At 42.1% G+C, this 16,995-nt stretch overlaps 1 protein-coding gene across 3 annotated transcripts in view; it reads right to left on the reverse strand.

Annotated features, from left to right (window-relative positions):
* The window catches only part of LOC134351633 (zinc finger protein ZFAT-like), a 198,271-nt gene that overhangs the window by 110,333 nt on the left and 70,943 nt on the right, over nt 1–16,995 (reverse strand). For all 3 annotated transcript variants that reach the window (XM_063058064.1, XM_063058058.1, XM_063058048.1), the window contains one exon: nt 9,604–9,836. In XM_063058064.1, coding sequence (XP_062914134.1) covers nt 9,604–9,836 — 233 coding nt within the window. The remainder of the gene's footprint in view (nt 1–9,603; nt 9,837–16,995) is intronic.

Below are 16,995 nucleotides of genomic sequence, written 5' to 3' on the forward strand. Positions count from 1 at the left end.
ACTGTCAGGAGAAGGAGGGGAAATGCACAGCCAGTGCAGAAAACACCTGTGGCCGTTCCCCTCAATAATAAGTTTACAACTTTAGATACTATTGAGGGGGATGACCTACCAGAGAAAGCTACAGTAACTGGGTCTCTGGCACTGAATATGGTGCTGTGGCTCAGAGGAGCAGAAAGGTGAAGAGGACTCCAGTGTTAAGAGGAGATTCTTTAGTCAGAGGAACAGAGATGAGGCTTTGAGGGTGTGACAGAGACACCTGGATGGTATGTTACCTCCCTGGTGCTAGGATCAGGAATCTCAGATTGGGTCCAAGGCATTTTCAAGGGTGAAGGTGTGCAGCCAGAAGTCTTGGTGCATATTGGCACCAATGACATAGGTAGACAAGGTGAAGAGGTCCTGAAGAAAGATTTTAGGGAGCTTGGTAGAAAGCTGAGAAACAGGACCTCCAGGGTGGTAATCTCTAGATTGTGGCCTGTGCCACATGTCAATGAGGGTAAGAATAGGATGATTTGGCAGGTGAATGCGTGGCTAAGTAACTTGTGCAGGGGGCAGGGATTCAGATCTCTGGATCACTGGGATCTCCTCTGGGGAAGGTACAACCTGTGCAAAAGGGATGGGTTGCACCTGAACCAGAGGGGGTCTAATATCCTCGACCAGATCCAGATGGTGTATACCCCACTGAGGGGGTCTAATATCCTTGACCAGATGGTGTATATCCAATTGAGGGGGTCTAATATCCTCGACCAGATCCAGATGGTGTATACCCCATTAAAAGAGGTGGCTGAAGATATTGCAGAGGCATTAGTAATGATCTTTTAAGAATGACTAGTTTCTGGAATGGTTCCCAAAGACTGGAAAATTGCAGATGTCACTCCATTCTTCAAGAAGGAAGAGAGGCAGAAGAAAGATAACTCGTCTCACTTAGTCTCACCTCAGTGGTTGGGAAGATGTTGAGTCGATTATTAAAGATGACGCCTCCGGGCACTTAGAGGCACTTAGGTTTTCTCAATGGAAAATCTTACATGACAAATCTGTTGGAATTCTTTGAAGAAATAATAAGCGTCTATTCAATACGTATATTGAATAGATTAAAAATTGTGCAAAAAACAGAAATACTACATATTAAACAAAAAGTGAGGTAGTGTCCAAGGATTCAATGTCCATTTAGGAATCAGATGGCAGAGGAGAAGAAGCTGTTCCTGAATCGCTGAGTGTGTGCCTTCAGGCTTCTGTACCTCCTACCTGATGGTAAAAATGAGAAAAGAGCATGCCTTGGGTGCTGGAGGTCCTTAATAATGGATGCTGCCTTTCTGAGACATTGCTCCTTGAAGATGTCCTGGGTACTTGGTAGGCTAGTACCCAAGATGGAGCCGACTAAATTTACAACCCTCTGCAGCTTCTTTATGTATGTTTATGTACCATATCATTCTGATTCTATGTGAAAAGTGAATAAAAACATCAGTCTTCCTTCAGAAGCAGTGCATTAAGAACAATCAATACATTGTTAATATTGTGCTGCATCAATTAATTCATGAAAGTGTTGCAGTCGACATAGACCCCAGTGTTTCAAAATACTTTTAGGCATGTGATTGAACGGATTGATGTAAATCAGAAAATAAGGCTTCAATTTATAACAGGCTGTATGATATTTAAACACTACAATCTTTATTCTCCAATTTTTGACCTTACTCAAATATAATAAGGCCTCATTTGTTCCTTAATCATAATTAAGTTTATTTGAAATGCAGATTGGAGGGGTTCAGACATGCACTGGAAATAACTCTCTCATAATCATTGTCTATAAATGATGCCTGCATGAGTGCATATCTGTACGTGTGTTTGTGCATAACGTGGCCTTCCTGAAGTGACCGCATTGGTTCTCGTTCAGATGTATTAGGTTCACTGTCTATTTGTAATACTCATTTCAGAAGAGCAACACTATTTGATTTCTACTGGTGTTAACATCCACTTCTACAAGCAGAGAATACCTTGTTACTGATATAGGTACAACCAAGTCCTGCTGCAAAGACAAAATGTCACTATATTGCATCCAATAAGTAGCGGGTACCTGACAGTGCTTTGCACTCAAAATGCTCAGCAAGTGATACTTTCATAACCATCTCAAGTGAGTGGGCTATGACTAGCTATATTCAGTATATTATAAGATCAGAAAGGGAATGTTTTCCAGTGTTAATCTTCATTCACATCTCTTTAATCAAGGAATCCGTCCATACGGCAAATTCTAGACAACAACGAAGCCTGTGCTGAAAATCAGCAAGTAACATTGCACTAGGTAGGACCATCACAGACAAGAGAATCTAACCATCTACTGTGACATTTTACAGAGTTACCATAGCAGAGTCCTCCACTATTAACTGCCAATGGGGGGGAGGGTCTGTTAAACACATAAATAGGAGGGAGGAGAAGATGGTGGTGCGACGCAGCGCACGCGGCCGTTCTGAATGATATCGATATGTGTTAACTAGGATGCTGTGCACAATCCTGATTTGATGGAGACAGCCATGAGAAGGGCAGAGGAACACCTGGAGAAACTTCTGAAATGCCTGCTCCACTGCCGCTGCTACTGTGCGATCGAGAATCTCCGGAGGGGAAGGCCCCAAATCCTCGGCTTTGCCTATTGCCTGTTGCCGGAGCCAGGGTTGAAGCGCTCGACAGAGATGGTGCTCGGTGCTCGGTGTTGGAGAGCTGGTCGGAGGCTCGGAGTTTTCAGACGGACTCGGAGTCGGACTGTGGTCGGATGCTTCCAGGATGCTGCATTGGCAAGTTTGCGGCGCTGGAGGTTCACCGTCTGTGTGAGATGATGGGACTTTCGAGAGACTTTGAGACTTTTTACCATGCCCATGGTCTGTTCTTTATCAAATTATGGTATTGCTTTGCACTGTTGTAACTATATGTTATAATTATGTGGTTTTTGTCAGTTTTTCAGTCGGTTTGTCATGTGTTTCTGTGATATCATTCTGGAGAAACATCGTATCATTTCTTAATGCATGCATCACTAAATGACGATAAAAGAGGACTGCGTGTCCTCATAATCTAATCTAATGTAAATAGTGAGAGTACAAGAGTACAAGAGCAGCTAGTCATTGAGAGCATTCAGCACAATGCCAAAACAAAAAATGTCTCAAGATACAAGTTTGGAGCATGATGGAATACTCCTTACTTCTCTGATACTTCAGCTCTAATAACACCCAAGAGCCACCTACAATAAAGCAGTCCGACGACTGGCACAATGTACATCAGCATCAGTGTGTGTCAAGAGGAGGGGGAGATTGAGCAATATGAAATGAACACTTTGGGTCTAAGCAAAGGAATATATGGTTAAAATACAAAGAAACAGGAGAAGAAGCAGGCCATCTGCCCCCTTAAGCCTGCTGTGCTATTCTGTTACTATTACTGCTCCCTGTTACTATTGATGGTGAGGACGTGGATGTGGTGAGGACCTGGGCATGCACCTGGATGACAGACTTGAGTGGAGGACCAACACAGAGGCTGTGTACAAGAAGGGCCTGAGTCACCTCTATTCCTGAGGAGACTGAGATCCTTTGGAGTAAGTAGGCCTGTCCTTCACATGTTCTACCAGTTTGTTGTCACCAGTACAATCTTCTGTGCAGTGGTGTGATGGGGCAATGGCATCAACACGTGTGATGCCAACAGGCTCAATAAACTGATTAGAAAGGCTGGCTCTGTTATAGGAGTCAAACTGGACACACTGGAGGCTGTGGTAGAACAAAGGACAATAGACAATAGGTGCAGGAGTAGGCCATTCGGCCCTTTGAGCCGGCATCGCCATTCACTGTGATCATGGCTGATCATCCACAATCAGTACCCCGTTCCTGCCTTCTCCCCATATCCCTTGACTCCACTATCTTTAAGAGCTCCATCTAACTCTTTCTTGAAAGCATCCAGAGAATCGGCCTCCACTGCCTTCTGAGGCAGAGCATTCCACAGATCCACAACTCTCTGGTGAAAAAGTATTTCCTCAACTCCATTCTAAATGGCCTACCCCTTATTCTTAAACTGTGGCCTCTGGTTCTGGACTCCCCCAACATCGGGAACCTGTTTCCTGCTTCTAGCGTGTCCAATCCCTTAATAATCTTATATGTTTCAATCAGATCCCCTCTCATCCTTCTAAATTCCAGTTTATACAAGCCCAGTTGCTCCAATCTTTCAACATACGACAGTCCCTCCATCCCGGGAATTAACCTTGTGAACCTACACTGCACTCCCTCAATAGCAAGAATGTCCTTCCTTAAATTTGGAGACCAAAACTACAAAGAATACTCCAGGTGTGGTCTCACCAGGGCCCTGTACAACTGCAGAAGAACCTCTTTGCTTCTATACTCAACTCCCCTTGTTACGAAGGCCAACATGCTTTCTTCACTGCCTGCTGTACCTGCATGCTAACTTTCAGTGACCGATGAAAAAGGACACCTAAATCTCATTGTACTTCCCCTTTTCCTAACTTGACACCATTCAGATAGTAATCTGCCTTCCTGTTCTTGCCACTAAGGCGGATAACCTCACATTTATCCATATTAAACTGCATCAGCCATCTATCTGCCCACTCACTCAACCCGTCCAAGTCACCCTGCATTCTCATAACATCCTCCTCACATTTCACACTGCCAGCCAGCTTTGTGTCATCTGCAAATTTACTAATGTTACCTTTAATCACGTCATCTAAATCATTAATATATGTTGTAAAAAGCTGCGGTCCCAGCACCGAGCCTTGCGGTACCCCACTAGTCACTGCCAGCCACCTGCCATTCAGAAAGGGACCCATTAATCCCTACTCTTTGTTTCCTGTCTGCTAACCAATTTTCTATCCATGTCAGTACTCTACCCCGAAAACCATGTGCTCCAATTTTGCCCACTAATCTCCTATGCGGGATCTTATCAAAGGCTTTCTGAAAGTCCAGGTACACTACATCCACCGGCTCTCCCTTGTCCATTTTCATAGTTACATCCTCTAAAAATTCCAGAAGATTAGTCAAGCATGATTTCTCCTTCGTAAATCCATGCTGACTCGGACCGATCTTGCTACTGCTATCCAAATGTGCCACTATTTCATCTCTTATAATTGACTCCAGCATCTTCCCCACCACTGATGTCAGGCTAACTGGCTAATTCCCCATTTTCTCTCTCCCTCCTTTCTTAAAAAGTGGGATAATATTAGCTACCCTCCAATCCACAGGAACTGATCCTGAATTTATAGAACATTGGAAATTGATTACCAATGCGTCCACAATTTCTAGAGCCACTTCCTTAAGTACCCTGGGATGCAGACCATCAGGCCCTGGGGATTTATCAGCCTTCAGTCCCATCAGTCTATCCAACACCATTTTAGCCTAATGTGAATTTCCTTCAGTTCCTCCGTTACCCTAGGTCCTCTGGCCACTATTACATCTGAGAGATTGTTCGTGTCTTTCCTAGTGAAGACAGGTCCAAAGTACCTGTTCAACTCGTCTACCATTTCTTTGTTCCCCAGAATAAATTCATCCGTTTCAGTCTTCAAGGGACCAACTTTGGTCTTAACTAATTTTTTCCTCTTCACATACCTAAGAAGCTTTTACTATCTTCCTTTATATTCTTGGCTAGCTTACCTTCGTCCCTCTTCTTTTCTCCCCGTATTGCCTTTTTAGTTATCTTCTGTTGCTCTTTAAAAGTTTCCCAATCCTCTGGCTTCCTGCTCATCTTTACTATGTTATACTTCTTCTCTTTGATTTTTATACTGTCCTTGACTTCCCTTGTCAGCCACAGTCGCCCCTTACTCCCCTTAGAATCTTTCTTCCTCTTTTCAAGGACCCTAGGAAAAATACTTTCAATCTGGACAATGTTTCTTACCCTCTGCATGCCACCTTGGCTGAACAGAGGAGCACTTTTAGTATAGACTAAGGCAACTGTGCTGCTCCATAAAGCGTTACCTGAGGTCATTCTTACCCTTGGTCATTAGGTTCTATAATGAGTCAACTATAGCCGGGGAAATGATGACTCCCTCCGGTTAGACTGTTTGAGGTAACTTATTTTTTATTCTTTCTTACTTCTCTTCTCTTCTAATATTTGGATATCCGTGTACTTGTAATGCTACTGTGACAGTATAATTTCCTTTGAGAACAATAATCTATTTATCTATGTAATCATTGTTGACCTATCCTAGGCCTCAATTTTTCCGTGCCAGTTCTACCAGAAATCCCACTGAAACAACATTTCAAAATATGAATGATCTCTCTTTAAATGCTATCAGTCATCTAGCCTCCACAGCCCTCTTGGGGTAGGGAGTTGCAGAGTTTCAGGATGAGATCAAAATTTGTAAAAACGAAAAATTAGATGTATAAACTGAGCCAAACTAGTTCAACTGCAACTGCTACAGATTAAGGAATTATAGCTAAAAACTGGAGAATTACAAATGTTGCAACCATATTCATATTCATAACATATCTTTGGAGATAATCCCAGTAAATAAATTAGCATGTAGCTTAACCTTGGTATGAGGAAAATTTCCAGAAGCAGTGTACTGATTACAGAAAAAACAGCATGGATCTCCTGAAGACAAATTGCATCCTTCTCATTTGACTGAGTCTTTTGAAGTAGGAACAAACGGAGTAAATAAGGACAGGTTATGAAAATGATTTAAAAATGTATGAGGTACATAATACAAAAGGAAGGTAGACATGAGGAATCATTATAAAACTCTGCATTTGCCAGCAATGGAGTTCTGTGTCCAGCTCTGAACAGCATACTTTACGAACGATGTCAAGGCTTTAGAAAGGTGCAGAAGAAATTTACCAATATAACTCTGGGTCTTAAATGATAGTATGGCCTAAACCTACAATATTTTGACAGAGATAAGCATCTCCTAAACATCCAAAACAGGAACTCATAATAGTGAAAGTTCAGTCATTTAGATGGGCAGGCATAGCACCTGATCACATAATCTTTTCATCCGTATTTCATGTTATCCTGACTAACAATTACAACCAAGAGCAACTGTAGAGACATCATGTTAGTAGCTCTCTGATGCCATCCATCCACCTGTTTGGATTGCTGTTCTTAAAAGTAATCTTTTACAGTTTTCATTAACTTTCCAAGCATAATCTTTTTTTTAAATCCAATATTTTTGCTAAAGCACACAAGCCAGAAGGAAACAAGTAGGCTAATTTTGGGCTGTGGCTGAATGATTAGGTCTCTTCCTATGGGCATTTGAACTATTTTCTCAGCAACGCATTTCAAACTTCCCTTCATGTGACCACTTTCACACTTGTACTGGTCAAATCAACAATTTCACTAGTTTTACTTTAGCAATGACAATGGTTGCTTTAACTTCAATGATTTTGATTAACCTAGACATTGCTTTTCTTCCCAAAATTAATCTTTTAAATTTTTTTTCCCACACATTTCTCCCATTTCTGCCCACACTGTTTCACAGGAGCCAGCACCTGTCTGCTATAGATCCCCGGCCACCAGCCACTTGAAGATTCACAAAAATGATTCCCGGATTGAATGGCTTGTCATTTGATGGCTCCGGCCTCTTTCACTAGAATTCAGAAGAATGATGGGTGACCTCATTGAAACCTATTGAATGGTGAAAGAGTGGATGCGGAGAGGATGTTTTCTTTGGTAAGAGCATCTAAGACCAGAGGACACAGCCTCAGAATAGAGGGGCATCCTTTTAGGACAGAGATGAGGAGGAACTTCCTTAGGCAGAGAGTGGTGAATCTGTGGAATTCTTTGTCACAGGCAGCTGAAGAGGTCAAATCTTTATGTATATTTAAGACAGAGGTTGATAGATTCTTGATTGGTCAGGGCATGAAAGGATATGGGGAGAAGGCAGAAGATTGGGGCTGAAAGGAAAATTGGATCAGACATGATGAAATGGCAGAGCAGACGTGACGGGCCAAATGGCCTATATCTTACGGTCTTATAACAATGAAACATTTGACATATTTTCTTTGTATGTATGAAACCACTAACCCTCTACACTCTTTTTAAAAGAATGATCTGATTGCTAATAACTGCAAAGCATAATTTACCGTCAATGTCACCAAGACAGAATGATTCTGAATTCAGAGTGTAGGCAGTTTTTTGGTCACTTTTATGTTGAGATAGAGTGAAACAGACACAACAAGTGCAGGATTTAACTATGAGCAAGACAGGTACATGCTCTTGGGGAGCTCAGATCATTCAACAATAAGAAGGTGATAATGAAGTTAACCCTGGATATCAAGAGCCTAAATTGCAGTTGATAGTTTCTTAAACAGTTACAGCAATTTAGTCAGTACTGTTGGTTGAATAAGCTAAGACATCAGACGAAACACTTCTTCAAGTAGGATGGAACCTGGATTCATCCTATCTGACAATTCAGACAAAACTTAATACACCACCAAGTTGTCAATGATCCTATTCCAACTGTAAAATGGAGTTACAGGAAGGACAGCTGGTGATGTAATAATAATTGTATTCTGGACAGCTGAATACAATTTTTACATTTCAAAGAACTACACAGCCAATTAATTACTTTTTAAATCTTTGTTGTTAGCTAGCCAGGGCTGGCAACTAAATTGGTACATTTATGACCATTAAAGTTCAGACAAAGCAAAAGGGTTATTCGAAGGATAAATGACACTTAAGAGAAATTTTCTTGAATTGTGCTCTGGGATATTTTAGGTTTACCAAAATAATTAGACAGAAGGTCAGATTATCTCTCACCCAAATAAAGAGCTCCTATCACAGTATTCATTTGGTGATGCAAGTACTGGTCAGAGGAGTGGAACTTAAGCTCATGATATTGTATGTATCGGGTCTTATTATTATCAAGTCAAGGGTAACTTGTTATTCACAAATAGTGTTAGAGAAAAGATGGCATACTGTGTTAATATACTATTGATCCAGAAGCCTAAACTAATGAACTGGAGATATGACCAAATCTTACCAAGGAACTTAATTGACTTACATTCAGTTAATTAAATAAATCTATAGTAAAATAAAAACTCATATTAAAAACTATAATCATGAAAGTTTGGTTAAAAAAAAAGCACTAAATTTGGAAATGTTTAGGTAAATAAAATCTGTAACTCTTAACCACATTCTACAGAGATGCTGGAAATCTTGAGCACACATACAAAATGCTGGAGGAACACAGCAAATCAGGCAGCATCTATGGAGGGGATAAACAGCCAGTGTTTCAGGCTGAGAGTCCTTGAGTGTGTTGCACCGTAGTTCCTAAGCTGTATGGCCAAATTACATTGCCAGAGACAAGAGCAATGAGATTGATTCTTAGCTGTGCTCTCAAAAAGTATATAAAGCCGTTTGTTTCAAGGACACTTTCAGATAGACAATGTAAACATGCTTTGAGAAAATACATTAAAAATACTCTCCATTGTGAGACGTAATAGGTTTGAGAAAATTAGTTCTATTTTGATGATTGATCTAAGATTTTTTTTAAAAAAAGATCAGACAGCTTGGGCAAAAAGTAAAAGTCTGACTGCTTGGGGCAAAGCTCTGTGGACAGCATCATTTTAGAAGCAATGCCTCTTGACACATCATCCTTTGGCATGGATTATCATGTCTGGGAGAGAAACTTACCAGCTCACCATGGTTCTTCTGGTGTGCCTGCAGTTTGTACTTGTCCGCAGTGGTGTAGCGGCATCCCTCGGCCGGGCACCTCAGCTGAATGTTGCTGTGCTTCTGCACAACATGGCGCTTGAGACAGTTCTTGGTGATGGAGGAGTAGCTGCACTGAGAGCAGTAGTAAAGATGCTCCCTCGTGTGCGTCCGAATATGCATGTCATAGTGCACCTGGTACCAGTATAACTTTCCTTTAAAGAAGGGACAGGGCAGAAAGATAAACAGAGGAGGCACAGTAGATGAGGAGTAGGGCAGGTAGGGTGAGGGGTTTGGGTAGGGAGGGGGAAAGACAGTTCTGTTAAATAAATAAGTAGGTCTAGAAATGCTGGTCCTTTTTAGCTACGGGAAAGCTGTATGGGAAAATTCAGGGTGAAGCTTACAGTTTCTTTTGCATAAGTTTCACTTTAAAGTGCTCATATTTATCAGTTCATAACTTTGCCCCACTTTAAATAACAGCCACCAAATTTATAGTAATATACTTAAAAGCTATGTGCAAGAAGGTTTACATCATAAAATGTGACATGTATGTGGCCTTGCTTTTTTATGTCCAAAATACAGTGGCATGCAAAAGTTTAGGCACCCCTGGTCAAAATTTCTGTTACTGTGAATAGCTAAGTGAGTAAATAATGACCTGATTTCCAAAAGGCATAAAGTTAAAGATGACACATTTCTTTAATATTTTAAGCAAGATTTTTTTTTTATTTCCATCTTTTACAGTTTAAAAATAACAAAAAAGGAAAAGGGCCTGAAGCAAAAGTTTGGGCACCCTGCATGGTCAGTACTCAGTAACACCCCCAGACATCCCACCTCTCCCGGGAGTTCCGGGAATCTCCTGCATATCCATAGTGGCTCCTTGAAGCCCGAAAATTATATACAATATCCCGGAAATTGATTTTTTAGAGAGGGAGAGGGAAAAAAAAGAAAGAAAATGAATGAATCCTGCTTGGTCTCTCTTTGTGCTAAGTAGACCTATCCGTTTTCACTGTGGGCGGGCTTTACAGTCGTCCTCTCTCTCTCTTCCATATTCCATCAGTTCAGTTACTGCCTTCTGTAATGACGCTGAAATGATCCGAACAACTGTCGGTGATGAAGTACAAAAGTCTGGTGAAGAAATTCCCAAAGCTGGCGGAGACAACCTGACTACGCGAGGCTGTCCTATGCGGGCGGGGCACAGTGGCGTCTTAAAGCGGATTACAGCGGGGTTTAAATTGGAGTGAAATTCCAAAATCGTCTGCTAAGATATCTTTATAAATGCACTCACAGCAAGCAAATTCTTCGGGGTTTTTTTCCTGAAACATTTCCACTTACAGGTACATTAAAGCTCGTGATGGGCTGGGTTTAAGCGCAGCCGTTTTCAGAAGAAAAACCGATTTTAATAAATACCCGGCCCCCACCGAGGTCTCATCATTAGGACAGCAAACTGTTTACCTGTGCTGCGCACTTTATATGTATTTTGAATTACATTTTATTAAATAATACGGTAATATATCGTTTTATGTGGTGTGCATGATATATGTATTGTGGCTACACCGTGGTCCGGACAGAGGATGTTTCACTTGTGGACAATCAGCCAGATGACAATAAACTTGAACTTGACGATACAGAACTTCTAAATCACTCATTTAAAATCCCCCATTTCGGTGTAAAAAAGTAAGTTCTGATCCTGACTATTGCAGGCAACGCGTGTGTGCGTGTGCGTGTGCGTGTGAGAGAGAGAGACACACACACACTACGGATGTATATGCGATTCGAATGGACATTAAGCAGCACACACCTGTAATAACGATACACCTTATGCTTTTATTTCTTTTAGGAACCACAACATATCAGGGAGGCTAAGCACAGGGAAGGCTGCTCAAGTATTTCACAGTTCTTTTCAGCAGAAAACCAAAGTCTGACAGAGAAGGTCACTATAGCTGAGGTGTACTTTATATCTTTCATAGTTGAGCATAACCTGCCATTCCAGGTGTGTAAGCACACAGGCAAGCTATTCAGGAAAATGTTTCCTGATTCAGAAATAGCAAAAAACTATGCCTGCTCATTTACCAAGACAGCAGCTATTGTGAACAAGGCACATTAAGACAGAATTCAGAAGTCAGCGGTCTCACAAAACACTTGTGAATCTGATGCCTTGCAAGATTAACAAATTCATTGACACAGACAGCTATGAGGTTGAGACTTCCGGTTGAGACCTCCCTGAAATGAGTTTTTGCAGGGTGGGATGTCTGCACCCCCTTTGGCAAGTATCACAGCTTGTAAACACTTTCTGTAGCCAGCTAAGAGTCTTTCAATTCTTGTTTGGGGGAATTTCATCCATTCTTCCTTGCAAAAGGCTTCTAGTTCTGTGAGGTTCTTGGGCCATCTTGCATGCACTGCTCTTTTGAGGACTATCCACAGATTTTTAATAATGTTTAGCTCAGGGGACTGTGAGGGCCATGGCAAAACCTTCAGCTTGCACCTCTTGAGGTAGTCCATTGTGGATTTTGAGGCGTGTTTAGGATCATTATCCTGTTGTAGAAGCCATCCTCTTTTCATATTTGGCTTTTTCCCAGATGGTGTGATGTTTGCTTCCAGAATTTGCTGGTATTTAATTGAATTCATTCTTCCCTCTACCAGTGAAATGTTCCCCGTGCCACTGGCTGCAACACAAGCCCAAAGCATGATTGATCCAACCCTGTGCTTAAAAGTTGGAGAGGTGTTCTTTTCATGAAATTCTGCACCCTTTTTTCTCCAAACATACCTTTCCTCATTGCGGCCAAAAAGTTCTATTTTAACTTCATCGGTCCACAGGACTTGTTTCCAAAATGCATCAGGCTTGTCTAGATGTTCCTTTGCAAATTTCTGAAGCTGAATTTTGTGGTGAGGACACAGGAAAGGTTTTCTTCTGATGACTCTTCCATGAAGGGCATATTTGTGTGGGTGTCACTGCACAGTAGAACAGTGCACCACCACTCCAGAGTCTGCTAAATCTTCCTGAAGGTCTTTTGCAGTCAAACGGGGGTTTTGATTTGCCTTTCTAGCAATCCTAAGAGCAGTTCTCTCGGAATGTTTCCTTGGTCTTCCAGACCTCAACTTGACCTCCACCGTTCCTGTTAACTGCCATTTCTTAATTACATTACGAATGGAGGAAACAGCTACCTGAAAATGCTTTGCCTTTTCTTACAGCCTTTTCCTACTTTGTGGGCATCACGACCCATGCCTATCCATCGACTACGTGATAAGGAACTGCGAATCATGAAGGTAAACATACGTGGACTTCGATCAAATATAGGTGAACTTGCCAATCTGTGCACTGAAGAGAAACCTTCCATCATTATTGCTGTTGAAATATTCCTCGACTCATCAGTCCCAGGTGTAGCGGACTGCATTACCATCCTTAGCTACTCAATATGTTGCCGCAGAGATCAGGAGGGAACATCAGGAGGTGGCATTGCTGTTTACTGTTTGGAGGGTATTGTGATACCCCGTAACCCTAGGAGAGATCCGAAAGACCTTGAACTCATGTGGTTCACTGTGGCTCTTCAATCACAGAAACTACTAATTGGTGCCGTCTACCGACCTCCTTGAATACCTGGACAGTAACACCTTCCCCAAGTTGACAGAGTTCAGTGCACAGTCTGTGTTGCTTATAGGGGACTTCAATGTCCATCATCTAGGCTGGCTGGGCAGCCAAACAACTGACAATGCTAGCCAGCACACACTACAACTAGCTGATAGTCTTGGTCTGCAGCAGATTGTGTCAGACCCAACAAGGGGGGAGTATATCCTTGCTCTTGTTATGACAGACCTACCCGTGAAGGCAACAACTATGGCTCTTGTGGGTTCTTCAGACCACAACCCCATGCTAGTGAAGTTGGATGTTCCAGCCATACAACAGGAAAGTTTGGTGTTACGACAAAGCCAACTTTTGGGACATGTGTGGTCATCTTTCATCAACTGACCAGTCTAGCATTCTCAAAGACAAGAACCCTAAGAAGGCTTGCACCAAGCTTACAGAAGTTATATGTGAGGCCATGGGCATTCACAGTCCCAGCAAAATTGTTACTGAGAAGACTGGTGATAAAGTATGGTTTGATGACAAGTGCAGACGAGAAGCAAAGAAGAAACTTCGTCTCTACCGCCAGCTAAAGAAGTGCAACACCCCTGTTAATAAGGAGAAGTTTGCCCAGGCTGGGCAGTCGAGCAGAGAGACAGGCCCGAAGAAACCATAACATCAAACTCAAAATGACTTAACCAGTGGTAACCTTAGCAGTAAGAAGTGGTGGAATGTTGTGAACTCCCTCTCTGGAAGAACAGGCCACTCTGACATCCCTGTCATTGAGCACAATGGGTCTGTACATACAACAGCAAAGGATAAGGCCAATGTTTTCTGTCAGGCTTTTGCAGATAAATGTCAGCTCACAAATGCTAATGACCAGCCACCAGTTGTCAAGCAGCTTACTACCACCTCGCTGAACAAAATCATCTTCAAACCTAAAGATATCAGGAAAATTATGCAACAGCTTCAGCCTGATAAAGCATCTGGCCCTGACCAGATTCCAACTAGGGTCTTAAAGGAATGCAGTGCAGATCTTGCAAGTCCTCTCTGCCACCTCTTCCAGCTATGCTTCTCGAGTGGTGTATTCTCAGAACAATGGAAAATAGCATCAGTAACACCAGTACACAAGTGGGATTACAGAGCTGATCCTACAAATTACCGCCCCATATCCTTACTCAGTGTCATCAGCAAGATAATGGAAGCAGCAGTCCACAAACAAGTTCAGAGCTACCTACTCCGTAACAACTTAATTTCAAGTAGGCAGTATGGATTTAGTCCTGATCACAGTACAGACGATCTCCTCACCACCTTATCTCAAACGTGGAGCACCTTCTTAGACAAAGGTGGAGAAGTGTGTGTCATAGCCCTGGATATCAAAGGAGCATTTGACAAGATCTGACATAATGGACTCTGTGTTAAGCTGAGATCCAAAGGAATATCTAGAATGCTGTTTAGATGGCTGCAGAGCTACCTTCATGGATGGACAATCAAAGCTGTTATCTCTGGTCAGGCTTCTGATTCTTCAACCATCAATTCATCTGTATCACAGGGTTCAATACTTGGGTCACTTCTGTTTTCCATCTTTATTGATGACTTGCTTGATGCATGCAGTAACAAGCTATACCTGTACGCTGACGACTCCACACTGTTTGCACCATTTAGAGCAGGAGAGAGTAATACAGTGGCAGCAGGCCTGTATAGGGATCTTGACAGGATGAAAGCCTGGGCAGACGACTGGAATGTCTCCTTTGAGCCTACTCAGTGCAAGGCGATGGTGATGTCTAGGAAGAGGAATCCATCTAACCCCGTCCTGTGTTTTGGGAACTGCAAGCTGGATTTAAAGAAGGAGCTAGTCATCCTTGGTGTTAATATTGACAGCAAGTTGGTGTGGGATAAACACCTTTCCACTATTTCAAACAAGGCTGGACAAAGGCTTGGAGCTCTGCGGAAAGTAACATCTAAACTAGACAAAGAGGGCAGAGCCACGGTTTACAAAGCCCAGGTACGAAGTATTATGGAGTATGCCTGCTTATCATGAATGAATGCCTCACAGAGTGTCCTCAGCCAGCTTGATTTCATTCGAAGAAAGGCTCTCAGGATTATAGGTGTAGATGAAGCCACAGCTCGTGAGAAGCTAGCCATCAGTAGCTTACACCACAGATGACTGGTTGCTGCAGCTACTGTGCTATACAAAATGTACACCAGCCACAGCCCTGCAGACCTTCGCGTCATGCTGCCTTCATCTAATGAGAGATGGCGCACCACACGATCAAGTTTATCTATGCCTGTTCATGCTGTTTCTATGCCTGATGCGAGAACCTACACACTGGATATAAGATTCCTTCACTGCGCTATCAGAATTTGGAACAGCCTTCCAGATGCTGTGGTTGCAAACATCTGCAATGATGGGGTCCAAGCCTTCAAGAGTCGAGTGCACAAACACCTATCATCTCTGAGAGGGAAGTCACATGCTTCTTCATAAGCTATCATGAAGGGGACCAGGATGGCAATGCTTGGTTGTTGGTAGGTAGGGTTAATACCTGACTTTCAGGAGCACTTGTGAGTTATGTTCCAGCTGGACTTAGTCCTCAAACTGCTGGAGAACAGTGCGGAAAGAACAGGTGTTGTTTTCTCCCAGTAGGGATTAGTTTTTAGTTCCAAGTGATCCAGCCACGTTTTGTCACCCTGCAACCTTATCCTTCAATCTCTTTGAATTATGGAGGACAGCATGTGTATAAATGTCTCTCTCAAGCAGACTTCATCATGATCATCATGACTCCAGTATTTCTACTATTTTTTAATTGTACATATGATTTTTTTGTGTTCTATCACTGAGCAGCAGTGAACCATCTGATTGGCCTATCAGAGTTCTCTTTGGGAACTAGTTGACTTGATCAGCATTTCTGATCTCGCTATTGTTCGCGATTGCACTTAATAAAAAATAAAAATTTAATTTTCAGAGTGCTAGGCAGCTGCTTAGAGAAGCCCATGAGACAAGGTTTGAAGAGTCAGGGTATTTATAAAGCTTTGAAATTTGCATCACCTGGCCTTTCCTAACGATGACTATGAATAAGCCATAGCCCTAACAAGCTAATTAAGATCTGAGACCTTGGTAAAAGTTATCTGAGAGCGCAAATCTCTTGGGGTGCCCAAATGTTTGCCTGGTGCTCCTTTCCTTTTTTTCACTCTAAAATTGTACAAAACAAAAATAATACACTAATCTTGCTTAAGATGTTGAAAAGAATGTTTCATCTTTAACTTTATGACTTTTGGAGATCAGTTCATCTTCTTCTCACTTAACTACTCACAGTAACAGAAATTATGACCAGGAGTGCCCAAACTTTTGCATGCCACTGTACATTTTTTTTGTTATGGGTTTACACAACCTCAGGAGTTTCCAAAGCATATTTACAGAAAATAGGGGCCATGCACTGGCACTTAACTGCTTTAAGAAAATGCTCATATATACACATGCACTGTTAGTGCTCCCATTTAATACTTGGAGACCCAGTGGTCTTTCTACTCCCCCATTCCTACATTCTTGTATTTTTTCAAGTGCCATGCAGCAAGAAATGTAATGCCCAAAATATGCACAGCAAGAGGTACCACCAAATAGTTTATGATGTTGGTCGGGGGATAACTTTTGACTAAGCCTCCTGGGAACCCCCTGTTCTCATTAAGACATTTTTGACCTTTACTGCTCAAAACAAAAGCAACTCTTTTCTCAACTTTCTCATCTCTTCTAATGCAGGAATAGAAAGGAATGCCGACCTCCAGGATTTAAGGAGATGTATTCTGAGGGCTGTTCCTTG

The sequence above is a fragment of the Mobula hypostoma genome, chromosome 1 (assembly GCF_963921235.1).
Source record: "Mobula hypostoma chromosome 1, sMobHyp1.1, whole genome shotgun sequence".
Lineage (NCBI taxonomy): Eukaryota > Metazoa > Chordata > Chondrichthyes > Myliobatiformes > Myliobatidae > Mobula > Mobula hypostoma.